The sequence below is a fragment of the Triturus cristatus genome, chromosome 8 (genome assembly GCF_964204655.1).
Source record: "Triturus cristatus chromosome 8, aTriCri1.1, whole genome shotgun sequence".
Lineage (NCBI taxonomy): Eukaryota > Metazoa > Chordata > Amphibia > Caudata > Salamandridae > Triturus > Triturus cristatus.
In genome coordinates, this window is record NC_140591.1 from 751,331,416 (window position 1) to 751,344,357 (window position 12,942).

Below are 12,942 nucleotides of genomic sequence, written 5' to 3' on the forward strand. Positions count from 1 at the left end.
TCCTATGAATAGGCTGCTTTCTGGGGCAAAGCCTGAATCCCTTCAAGCAAGGCTTGTTGACGCAGCATGCATCAGAGCATTGGAGTCTGTCAAAAATGAGTTGGAGAATGGGCTAGGAGGAAATGCACAAGATAGCCTCCTGACACCACTTCCTATGCCCAATCATCTGAGATGGAGGCATTCCTTCAAACGCAGGAGTCTTGTTCCTACTGGAGGTAAAGATGGATAGGTATGCTTTTGAAGGAGGAGAGGCATGATTTGTATTAATGGATGGAGATCTTCACTCTGCGGAGGGCTTGGCCACAACCATTGCCTCAAAAGGGCTGACTGCTATCCTTGGAAGATCCTGGGCCAAAATCTCTCATGTAAGCATACCCCAAACCCCTCGAGAAAGAGCAAACTAGAGCCTTTAACTTATTGTTTTCAAGGGATTTTTTCACTAAATTCTCCAGCTGTTGAGCGAAACCCTTTGCCCCACTGAACAGAAGTTTCATCAGTATAGCCTTTTGGGAGGCATTGATTTTTGTCGACCTCATCCATATGCGCTTGTGGGACGTAATCAATGCCCCATCACAGCCACAGAAGTACAGAGATTGTCAAATGATAGTTCAAAGTAGAAGCGGAGCTGTTGCTGCATAAGTGGCAGAATCCAGGAACAGTCTCCTACCTCCTGTAATTGATCTGCCAGGGTTTGGAAGACTTTCAGGAGAGACTGTACTGTCGGTAGTATATGCATGTGCACGAATAGTAAAATTAGCAGACGTGTAGGCTCTCTTCACAACACCCTCAATTGTTTTATCTACAGGATCTGCAGGCAGTGCATCCTCTGATATCATCGTTGACTGGGTGGGCAATCCTATCATTAGATTATCCACCTTCACAGTGGGAGGAAAATCTTTGGAAAAGTTCTTTATTGAGTATTGCTACACGAGGAACCTTGGGAACAATTGCTTTCCCAAATCCTTCCACTCATATGTAAGAGCTTGACGCACAGTGCTATGTAAAGACAGAGGCTCAGGTTTGAGATGTTCATACTAGGAAAAAAGTCCTCTCCTGGTGAAGTTGGTCCAGGGGGTTGGAATACCCAAATTTTCCCTAAAATGCTGCATAATTTCAGGAGGCGGAGTGACGTCTACCGGGACTCGGGACACTTGAGCATGAGTGGGACCCTCTCTTGCTTGTAATGCGCTTCAACATCAGCTTCAATCATCTCTGGAAGTCTTGCATTGATGGGATCACATTAGATGGCCTCACTACCCCCTGGGGCATCGTGCCTGAAAAGGAACCTGCATCATCCATGATAGTTCTGCCACACAATTTTTGGCCTTCCTGATTGGCCTAGGTTGCTATAGCAACCAGATCTCAGCTCTCGTGAGGAGAGGCAATGCTGCCATTTTGAAAACAAGCATTTAAAGATTTTTAATTTGAGACCTTTAGAAACACAAAATAAACTATGTTGCACGCCACGCTATTGAAGAAATATCAGCCGTGTGTCCCAAAAAATGCTAGCCCGCAGTGGCTGCCTCATGAGCCTTTCAAAATGGTGTGACCGATACCTAAATGAATCGGGAGGCCGCTAGAGCCTCGGGAAAGAGAAAGAAATTAATGAATCCTACTGCTTTGATGCTGTCAATCATTTTATCAAAACTAATAAATATCCTTACCGAGTCTGGGAGGCATAGCTGTCAACAACAAAAGTAGTGACATCAACTTCCGGATTTAATGTATTGTGGTTCTTGGGAACCATTCATAGCTGCCAAGTTTGCAGCTTTCTTATGTGTGACGTATCCAAAATTTCAATTCACTTATGAGTGACATTCAAATGCGAAATGTATTACACTTAGTGTGACACTTTCTCGGGAGTAAAACCAAGCAATGGAGTGCATGGAAATAAATGATTATCAGAAATCACACCCTTTTCAGCAATGAAAATCTAAAAAAATTGCATTGAAACTACTGCAAAACCCCTGAATTTTAAGGTTAACACATGCTTTATTATGCACTAAATATCTGCCCATTATACACCAGCTTAGCTTACCCTGTATATAATACCATTTCAAAATAATGTGCATATTGACAGTGCTTTCAGTCACAGGCTGGGACCTCGTAGCACTATTATACAGAACTCACTATTCTCTAGTGCGCCAACCAAGAGTTAATTGTGTTTCTGACTGGTTACACACAAAACATCTGCAATGATTGCATTAAAATTTAGATTTTCCTAGCCTTGGTGTCAGAAAGGCTACAAACATTTGGCTCACAATGGAACCACCAATAGGACATCGTACACCATGATAATTATCCTGACTGAGAGCAGCAAGTCTTCTTTCTTGCGAGAGTCAATCAAGATGAGTTACAGAAAGTAATAACAGAACATAAGCAAAAGTTAGTATAACAGTCACCAAATCCTTGAAGAAATCCATGAGGAAAAGTGGAGTCTCTTTCCAAAAGGATGGCATAAGGAAACAGATCTGCAAAGAGGAATCGGAAAGAGGAGAAATTCCAGCCGAGCTAGTTTGAGGTAGCAGTACTTGTTGAAGGCACTGGAAATGCAGAACAATTAAATCAGGGAGGGTAAATGAAACAGTGGTGGGATAATACTTGCCTCCGTGTCTTTAATAAAATCTAGCCTTTCTGACACCAAGGCTAGGAAAATCTCAATTTTATTACAAGACCGGAGGCTTATATACTTGTTTAAAGCATTGATATTACAGATTCATACTGATGAGCAACTGGTTTACAGTAGAAAGTTCTGAAGGTATCAACATTTGACCAATCTACAGATCTGAGAATATCATGTAGACCCACACAGAAAACCCTTGAGGGCATAGCCCCACCCCCTCCCCAGCCCCCCAGGCTGAGTGGACGCCAAAGGAATCAGCATTAATGCCAGCCAAAGACATGATCTATCTAACCCAAAGGGCCTGGGCAAGAGCAGAGACAAGTGTGTGGGGTTTTTGAAAGGAAATGGGAAGTTGGGATGTAGAGGATGTTCTCAGATCTGCCATTCATGAAATGTATATTTTTAAGCAATTGCCAACACATAGTTTGGGTTTTGAAGGGAAAAAGGGTAATGGATTGACATTAAATTAGTTTTAGTGCATCTACTAACCTGAAAATAAACACCTTGCGAAGAACAATGAAAGGAAGAGACATCTATTCTTTGACATCAGAAGCACATTTGAAAGAAATTAAACACAACAGCATGGTTAACTTTGCAGACAAATGTTTGAGAGAAAGATCAGCATTGTATGGCCATGAGATAAACAAACATAAACCAAATTAACATCCCACATAGTATTATGTTTGGGAAGAGGAGGTTTAGCAAAACGCAATCCCTTTAACAGGCGACAAGCCAGAGGATGTTCTCCAATAGGTCTTCCTTCAACTCTGACGTGTTCCACTGAGATAGCCTATCTATAGGTATTAATAGTATGATGGCCTTTCTTTGGATTGCTAAGGAGGCTAGATAATTAAACACCAAGGTTGCATATGCTGAAAGTGGATCTGAATTCCTGTCCATACACCAGCTACACCAGATCAACCAAGCTGACTTGTAGATTTTTGGCATGCCAGGGGACCATGACTGTTGAATGAGGCGGATAGCTTCCTTCAAAATTCCTAGGGTTCTCCAGGAAGCCCCGAAATCCCCAGGCGACAAGGGTAAGAGAGCCCTCCAGAATGAGTTTGTGACGAACTCCCTGAGGGTTAAGAAGGAGGTCAGCAAATATTCAAACAGGGAAGTCCAAAGCTAATCCATAAGGTTGAGCCTGCCAAAAAGAAGTGCTCTGACTAGTGATGTTTGTTGTCTGTGAACCTGAGCAAGAATTTGGGTGATGAAGAGGAAAGTGGAAACAGCATAGAGATGAGTCTGAGGCCATATTTGGAGAAATGCATCCGTGACCATAGCTAATGGATCTGGTCTCCAGCTGAAGCAGGAAGGAAGTTGAGAGTTAAGGCGGGATGCAAATAGATCTATCGACATTGTGCCGAAGGTTGAAGAAAGATAATTGAAAACTGAAGAATGAAGCCTCCAATCACTTGAATCTGTCAAATGTCTGGAAAACCAATAGGCTACTACGTTCAAGTTGCCCAGAAGAAATTATACTTTGAAAGAAATGTTCCTTTGTAGACAGAAATCCGAGAAGCCAGAGTTGCTAAAGGTTTGGACCTGGTACCCCATAGATGGTTTATATATCTGACTGCTGACAGATTGTCCATCCTTAAGAGGATTGTGCATTTTGGTTTGTCTTGTACAAAGGTCTGTATGGCACAGAAACCTGCAAGCATCTCTAAACAGTTGATGTGCAAGGATCACTCTTGAAGAGACCATGTGGCTCCAGTCGACAGTTGACTGCATCTTGCACCCTAACCTGTCCGACTTGCATCTGATTCTAAGACAAGATGTGAGGCGGCAGAGAAAATAGTTTTCCTGTTCCAAGCTTCTAAGTGACTCAGGCACCAGAAAGGTTCTTCTCTGGACTCCGAATCTAAGACTACTTGATCAGATTAAGCCAAATCCTTGCTTAGATGTCAAATCTTTAACCTTTGCAAGTCTCAGTAATTTAGAGGACTGGGAAAATTGGCCTTAATGGAAGATACCAGAAGACCCACCAACCGATCAGGGATCTGAGAGAAAAATGGGAAAAGGAGAGGGAGTGACTGATTTCCTTTTTGATTAAGGCAGCCTTCAGCTGAGGGAGTTGAAGAAGAGACAGAGGGGTGTCTATCACAAAACCTAGAAATACCAGAGTTTTTGAAGGAATGAGAGCAGATTTTTGAAACTTGATTGGGAAACCTAGCCTTAATAGAAGGTCCTGACACAGTCCTAGATGAGAACAGAGACAGTTCTTGTCTTGAGCCATGATCAGAAAATCATCATCTCATATACAATGAGTCTGACTCCCAGAGCTCTGAGAAAGGCCACCACTGGCTGAGAATCTTGGTAAAACGCCAAGGGACTGATGAAAGGTCGAAAGGTAGAGTTTTGAAGCGGAAAAAGGATTGGCCTCATTGAAACTGAAGATACTTCCTGCACGATGGGTGAACTGGAATTGTCAAGGAAGCATTCTGAAGACATCCTGGAGGAGAATTTCTCTAAGATGGAGGATGTTCTCCATAGTGAAATGATGATAAATTACAAAGTTGTTGAAAGTTTTTAGGTTGATGACTGGACAATATTTCCTATTCTTTTTGAGAACCAAAAAGATGGTGCTGAGGAAACCGGAAGGATCAAAGTGGTTTATTCGATAGCTTGTTTTGAAAGAAGTACCTCATTTTCTTCTTGGACTTGACAAAACTGTTCCTGCGAAAAATGTAAAGGGCTGGGCAGATGATGTTGCACCGGAATATGATATAGCTCTATATAGTAACCCTGAATGGTCTGCATCACCCAAGGATCTGATGTGAGAGGCAACGAAGCATTTACACACAGAGCTAATCTGCCTCCTACGGGAGCAAGGCCAGAATTGGAAATTCTTACCTGAAAATTGATCATCCTTGTTCCTGAATCCCCTGTTCCAGAATCCTCGGGAATGGTGGGGGTAGAAGTGGGGTTTGAAATCCTGGTTGTTGAAGGATTGACCCCTTGTGGGACATCGGCTGGCAAAGCGACTCCTTCCATTGCCGGCCCTGGCAAAAACCTTGGGAAGAAAATATTTTTCTTCAAGGATAATTTGGCTTTATCAATTGTATCGAAAGTGGAGATGTATTTTCCCATCACCTTGATAAAGGAGTCTCCAAAAAGTAGACCATTAGGCTGTTGGCCCTCTTCCCTGGCTGACAAGCTACTCAACTAAAGATCAATTTTTAATGAAAGGCTCTTGTGTCTTTCTTGGGAAATGTATGCATTAGCATTGCTCAATATACATATGGCATGTTGGGCCCAATTTGATAGGGTCTCTGGGTCAACTTGTTCACCATCCATCTTTGCCTCTTCAGCTAAACCAAGAATCCTGATCAAGAGACCAACTAGGTCCAGAATCAGGTCCTAGCAATCAGACCAGGCACTGTCAACCCCTTTCTTGGGATCCTTGCCAAATATAGTAGAAAATAATAACATGTTGGGATCTAGGACAGGGTTATCAGCAACTTTATTGGGAAAGGAAGGCCGTGGACATTCGGATCATAATTAATTTCTAGAGGATTTATCTAGAGCCAAACGCAAATGAAATGAAACCACTCAGTGGAATTGGGATGGTGAATTAACACAGGATCAGACATAGGTTCACCTAAATGATCCTTTAAGTCTTTGGACCCTGGGTGAGAAACACCACCATCATGAAGAAAAACTTTACGCCTTTTCTCCGGAGGCCATTTTGAAGAAGGATCATAAGTGTTGTCACAATTAACATTTGCGTCACTGAGGACGTCGTCATCATCATCATCATCATTGTCAGTGTCCTGTAACTGGTTGATATTAATGTTGGAGGAAGGGGGCACCGAAAAAAAAACCACTCGGATGGGAGGACCATGTTTTTGAGAAACACCTTTAGAGCACACATTCTGACGTGCTGCACGTTTTTTCCCTTCTTGGAGGGTAACTCAGGAGGACTATTCAGCATTTTAGAGATCGAAGGCTCCAGTGTCTTAGAGACATCAAGCATTGAGAAGGAAACCGCCTGCTGTACTGAATCCTTGATAAAAGATTTTAAATTATCCTTCATGGTCTGAGATTCCTCCCCTTCAGACATGTTGTAAAATAAGGAAATGTGGAAAAAATTAGCCAAAGGGAGAAAAACCCAGGAGAGGGGAATTATCAGGGTTAAAATGCGAATTAAAGGTGATAGAGTCTTTAAGGGAAGGTTTTGAGAGGACTAGAGGTGTGGCAAGAACTGGGGCTGAAAGAGGGAGGAAAAATCTCACCGGATAGAGGTAGCCTGAAGCGAACCTTAGAAGCCGCTTGAGGAAGGTTGCAACTGTGAAAGAAGGAGCCCGCGGGCGCCGGGTAAGAAACGGGCTCAAGTTAGGGAAGAAAGGCAGCACGCTTCGTGGAAGAAGCATGCTCTGAGTTGAGGTAACAGAGAAATTAAAGCGCGATGGGAGCGCAAGAAGGACGTTAAAGTGAACATTCCCTGGGAGAGGTTGAAACGCAGGCCGAGGAAGGCGCAGCCGGACCCAATGGGGGCCCGGGGCAAACGCCACCCGGAGGCGGGAAGCCTCCCCCTCCCCCCTGTCAGTGAAGCACAGATTGGTCGCCCCAAAGTAGCCGATGACCCCCCTCCAATCAGGGGACAAGGTGGCGAGTGGCTGGGGGGGGGGGTAAATAAGGGCGCAAGGCCCTGAGTGAACACACAACCCCCCAATGCCAGGAGAAGAAAGAATCCCAACCACCCACACCAAAAAAGGACACTGGTGTCGCAGCCGCAAGGTAGAGGTGAGGTGGAAGAAACCCAGGAAAGAAATTCAAAAGAGAGAAAAATTACTAGAGGTAGATGGAAGGCTCACACAGTGTCCTTGAGGTTGCCTCATGGCAGGGGCACTGAGGGAGCTAAGGGCGGCACACAGCCACAAACAGAGAATATGTGATGCTCCCACAGGGCCCTTGGGATGCCTCACGGCAGGGGTACTGAGGGAGCTGAATGACAGGACAGAGCCACAGGCAGAGTGGAGGTAATTCTCACACAGGGTCCTTGGGATGCCACTAGGCAGGGCCCCTGAGGAGCAGGCGAGGGGCTAACAAAGAGTCCAGGGCAAGCAGAACAGCACTTGCAGCCCAGGCAGGTCCTGACGGACACCCACCAAAATTGGTAGCAAGTTGAAGCCTGGAACCGCTGACACAGAGGCCTGACTAATGGGGCACCCCGCAAAAATATACTGTCTGGGAGCACATAACAACAAGGAATGTACAAAGACAATTACAATGAAAAGTATACAATAACATGGATGTTTATGAATGACCAATAGAATTGCGAAATGTACAACCATGTTATGTTTGAATAAACTGCGACCTTTTAAGGCACCAAATCACGTTGTCAGCAGTATAAGTTAAAGGTGAAGGGATGCAGTTAAGTAGGCAGCGGTGGTAGGAAGACTCGCCACTGGGAGGGGTTTGCACAACTACCGACTGAGAGCTTCTGCTGAAGAATGCGGCATGCCCCCTTGAACACCTCCTCCAATTTCTGCTTCTGGCTGGTTTGGCTGTGGGGCCATGGGCTGCCACAGTAGGCAGCAGTTTTAGACTCGCGCTGAGTTCAAGCTTTCTCTTTTTAATCACCTGTGTGTGGCTGGCTGTGCTGGTAGCGCTTGTAGTACTGTAGTGCACTTCTCCTTGCCACCCGGGCACCAACCAGTCCAAAGAAATATAGCGCATGACAGCCCCCAACCCCATGGCTGCACACATGTGTGACCTTGACCATGGCAGGCACGCCTTGCCGAAAAATAGACAACAGGAAAGGCGCGCCCCTCTGACCCACACGGGGTACTACAGTCTGAGACAGCCAGGTGGTGGCCATTTTTTGTTTATCAATTCATGAGCGTCAGCCAAGCGAGCCGGCAAGAGACACGTGCTCTGCTTCAGCGATAATGATTTAAGTGTTCATTCGTGCGGCCTCCAGGCCGAATTTTCTTGCTAGAACAGACACCATAATTAATAAAAGGGGCAAATCCCAAGCCCCAGATCCTCCTCATGAGGCTGTCAGGGACGATTTTTCCGACCATACGTGGTGCAAATCTCTGACACATCATCACGTGGTTCAGGTTCTCGATACCAACTGCGGCCGGGCGCTCAACTTGGTTAATTATGTGGCACTGGCTGGTGTGAATAATTTATTATGATGTCCAACTCCCATAGCATGTGCCCGAATTAATGCGTATGAGCACAAACACGCTGAAGTGTGCACTTACTGCCAGCACACTTCTTATAGTTCCTCGCAGCGCACATCAGGGCTGCCCCAGGGCTCTATAAATGGATGACTAATGCATTTTAGTGCAGTGATGCGGCACCAGCACTAATATACGTTATTCTAACCCCTGATGCATGGTACTTGACAGGGCCGACCATTTTAGGTGTATTTTCGAGTTGGCCAGGCAATTTCTCTGGGAAGGAAAGTAATTCACGAAGTAACGCCTGGACGAGAAAGACAGGCGAGGAGGTAATGGCACCTGCAATGGCGAGAAAAGAATATAAAAGTGTTATTATGTGTGATCAACGGGTGAAATTCCTCAAAACAGCAGTGGGGTTTTGATAAGACTTATTTCTCTTCCATTGCATTTTTTAATGCATAATAGGTCAAAGTTTATGAAATCTGCAGTAATTGGTAAATGAAACTGGTAAAGTAAGAATTATTTTTCATAGCTTGTCTTTTAATCAAATCCGCGACCTTTGCAGGTTATCCTGGGCCAATGGGCAGACCTGGACTTAATGCTCAGCCAGGGGTCAAAGGAGTAGCCGGAGAGCCGGGTGTTCTGGGAGAGACTGGTGCTAGAGGAGGACAAGGAGATTTTGGAGCAGATGGTGTGCCTGGCATCCCTGGCCCCCAGGGAGCAAAAGGTACGTCAGTAAAAGCATCGTTTTGTTGGGTTATGGTTGGCAATATTTTGTTTTTTTTCATCGATGTCTATTGGTGCAAATGTATTCAATTGCAACTCAGCTTCAGAAAAGTTTAGGGTAGGGGGAAGATGCACTTCAAAAATCCTGCCTCCACTGGATGATTGTCTACCACTGCCTGTACTAGCCCCATTACCAGCATTAAACCTTTTTTAACTGTCCCTGAGGGTCAAAATGACAAAAAGAAATCCTGGTTTAACCCCTTCTGTGCCACGCCCTTTCCCCCTCCTGTGCCGGGCGTTACATTAGTGGGCGGGTTTCATGACGAGATAGTCTCGTCATGGGCACAGCGCGACCGTGCTCCATGACGAGACTATCTCGTCATGGGCACAGAAGAGGTTAAGGTAAGCTTATGCCTAAAAAAGATGTAATGTATGCATGCCTAAAGTAAGTTTGATTAATAAACGTTAGCAGCCACCCAATCCGCAAAGTTTTCCGATGAATCACTGCGTCTTATGCCAGGCTTAGGTGTGATTTACTCATGAAAATCTAGGAGTAAGACATAAGTAAACAAGTCTTACACCGGGAAACTACTCACAGAAAATGTTTTGTGAATCAGGCCTGGATATTCAGGTGTAACTGACACCTAAGGCATGAGTAAGACACAACTACCCACAGAAAGGGTTTGCGAGTTGGGCCCAATAAATTATAATTTATGTGTGTATTTGCATTTGCTGTGTGTGTATGTGTGCGTGCGTGTGTGTGTGTGTGTGTGTAATGTGCGGTGCACATATACTCATCACTGAAACTTAAAATTTCAAGTAGTCATGAAATGGTAAGTAGGTTTAAATTATACCAAATACTCGCTTTTTTAAAAGAGGGCTTAAAAACCCACTTCTTCTCTTTCTAAGCATTACAGATAAAAAGCATTAATATCATCCAGTCTAATGTCACCCAGTTGTCTGACCTGGAACACCCACTCCTCGCACATGATAGCAGATTTACCCCACATGATATTAAACAATACTGGTGTAGGATTACATGTAAATACATCCATTTAAGAGCACCATTTGACACTTTTTCTGAAAATAAAATATGAATTTGAACACACATATCACGCCATTTGCGCGTGTTGATTTAACTTACGTAGTTAAAAGAATGTTTAGACTGGGATTCTCTGTTTACATATTCAGAAGCACCGCTATTAGTGCTGATAAATCCAGTCCTGGAGAATTGAATGCACACTGGAAGGCTGACTGAGGTTCTGAATTATGCAAGAGTATATAATGGATTTGCCACAGTTCTTTTAAACTTATACTATACTGCGTCACACATGCTGGAGCGCTGGGCCTTACAATGTAAACTCTTAGTCAAGTCGTCAAAGATTTCTCTCCATTGGTCATATGAAGCTTGGGTAGCTGATGTGAAGCATTGAAAGGGAGAAAACATCAACAATACAATTTTAACTTGTGGAGCCCATCTGACTCCGCAATAATGACCAGGAATCACTGAGTATGATTAAAGGGTTTTATTTGGATTACCAATCAATCCAATAAATATGCAAGCCAAATGCAAATTCAGTAAGTACATAAGTACTGTTGGCAAAGTGAAATATCTCAGTTGGTTGTGATGCAACAGAATGAGATATAGAATTGTGACAGCCACAATTATACAATAGCAGTTAAAGTGAACAGGTGTTCCATAAAGAAACTTCCCTTCTCTGCTCTTGGCCCTACGATAGAGAAGAATTACAGACCTATCTTTCGGTTACCTTTCCCAACAAAGGTTATAGAAAAACATCTCAATAAAATAAAGTACAGTTTGGTTTTAGAGCGACTATAGTACTGAGACCGCACTGCTAGCAGTCTCAGAAGAAATAAGATCTATTATGGATGGGGGGGCCACGGTGATTCTTTTGGATCTCTCTGCGGCATTCGATGCGGTGAGCCTTGTGATCCTGTTAAAGCGGCTGGCAGCCTTTAGTATTACTGGGTTAGCCCTAGATTCTTGCTTCCTTTCTAGGAGATCGTGAACAAAGGGTGGCCCTTGGAGAGTTTAATTCTAGATCATTTACCCTGCCCTGCAGGGTCATCTCTCAGCCCTGCATCTTTTAATATCTATGTGGCTGCATTGGCCAAGCTTATTCATCCTTTTGGCTTTGCCATAGTATTGTATGCTGATGAGACTCAGTTTGTTTTGTCGATTACCGGTACTGTGAATGAACTGGCAGATCGTTTCAACGGATGTATGTTAGTAATCGATAGTTGAATGAGTAAAAATTGTTTAAAACTGACTTTCCAAAAAACTGAGGTTCTTCTGTTTGGGAAGGATGTTGACTTTTTGAATCATTCTTGGTGGCCTCAGTCCCTTGGTTCTCTTCCTCAACCTGTCTCCAAAACTAGGAATTTGGGTGCCATTTTTTATGATAAGCTGTCATTTGAGGCTCAGATAAATAGTCTTCATCTTTTGTTTCTTAATAAAAAATACTGAAGTAAGTATTACCCTTCATTCCCCTAGATCTGCAAAAAATCTGTGGTTATATGCTTAGTTTTATCAAGGCTTGATTACTGTAATGCCTTGTATATTGGCATTAAACAGAGATAATTAAATAAGCTACAGATGTTGCAAAACACAGCCTGCCGCATACTGAAAGAAATTCCAAAGTAGTAGTAGTCTGTAGCAGGTGCATTGGTGGATCTTCAGTGGCTCCCAGTAAGGAAGAGAATTGCCTTTCAGGCTTTGTGTCTGGCACACAAGACATTACAGGGTCAGGACCAGAATATCTCAAGAACAAGTTCAGATGGTACTCTCCTGAGAGATTTTTACGGTCAGCCACTTGACAATACCAACTGTAATCCACAAAGGAATAAACACTGAAAACACAAAACCCTACATTTCGTGAAATCAAGTGAATGCTTATACGTAAATTTGTAAAAGCAATTCACAAAACACTTCCTTAGAAAGTACTGTAAGAAACAGAGCAAAGGTACAATTAAAACAAAGATATATCCTGAACTCTGTTGTAATCTGAAGTCAAGAATAATGAATGTGCTGGTATTATCAGAACCGTACAATGATCAGAAATCTGGCCTGAAACAATCCTATTCATAGACAGAGCCTGTGAGTATTTAAAGATTTGACATCATTAGACCCATGGTATATTCAAAGGGGCAGATTTATGCTCCCTGGCGCATCCCTGCAAATCAGCATGGATGCGCCAGGGAAGATGCGTCACGCAAGTTTGCCCTTGCGCCACCGCAGATGCGCCGCATTTACAATGCGGTGCATCGTGGCGCAAGGACAAGCAGATGCGTGACGTATCTGCCGGCGTAAGGTTGGCGCAGTGCTGAAGTTATGTCGCAAGCGCGACGCAACTTCAGCACTGTTCCAACCTACCCCATACCTAACATGGTGCGTCAAGCCTTACGCCTGTTTCAAGCAGGCGCGGGGTTTTG

General features: G+C 43.9%; 1 protein-coding gene across 1 annotated transcript in view; it reads left to right on the plus strand.

Annotated features, from left to right (window-relative positions):
• Positions 1 to 12,942, plus strand: part of COL4A2 (collagen type IV alpha 2 chain) — a 633,759-nt gene that overhangs the window by 590,714 nt on the left and 30,103 nt on the right. Inside the window, exon 42 of the mRNA XM_085622168.1 lies at positions 9,329 to 9,490. Within this exon, the coding sequence (XP_085478294.1) occupies positions 9,329 to 9,490 (162 nt within the window). The remainder of the gene's footprint in view (positions 1 to 9,328; positions 9,491 to 12,942) is intronic.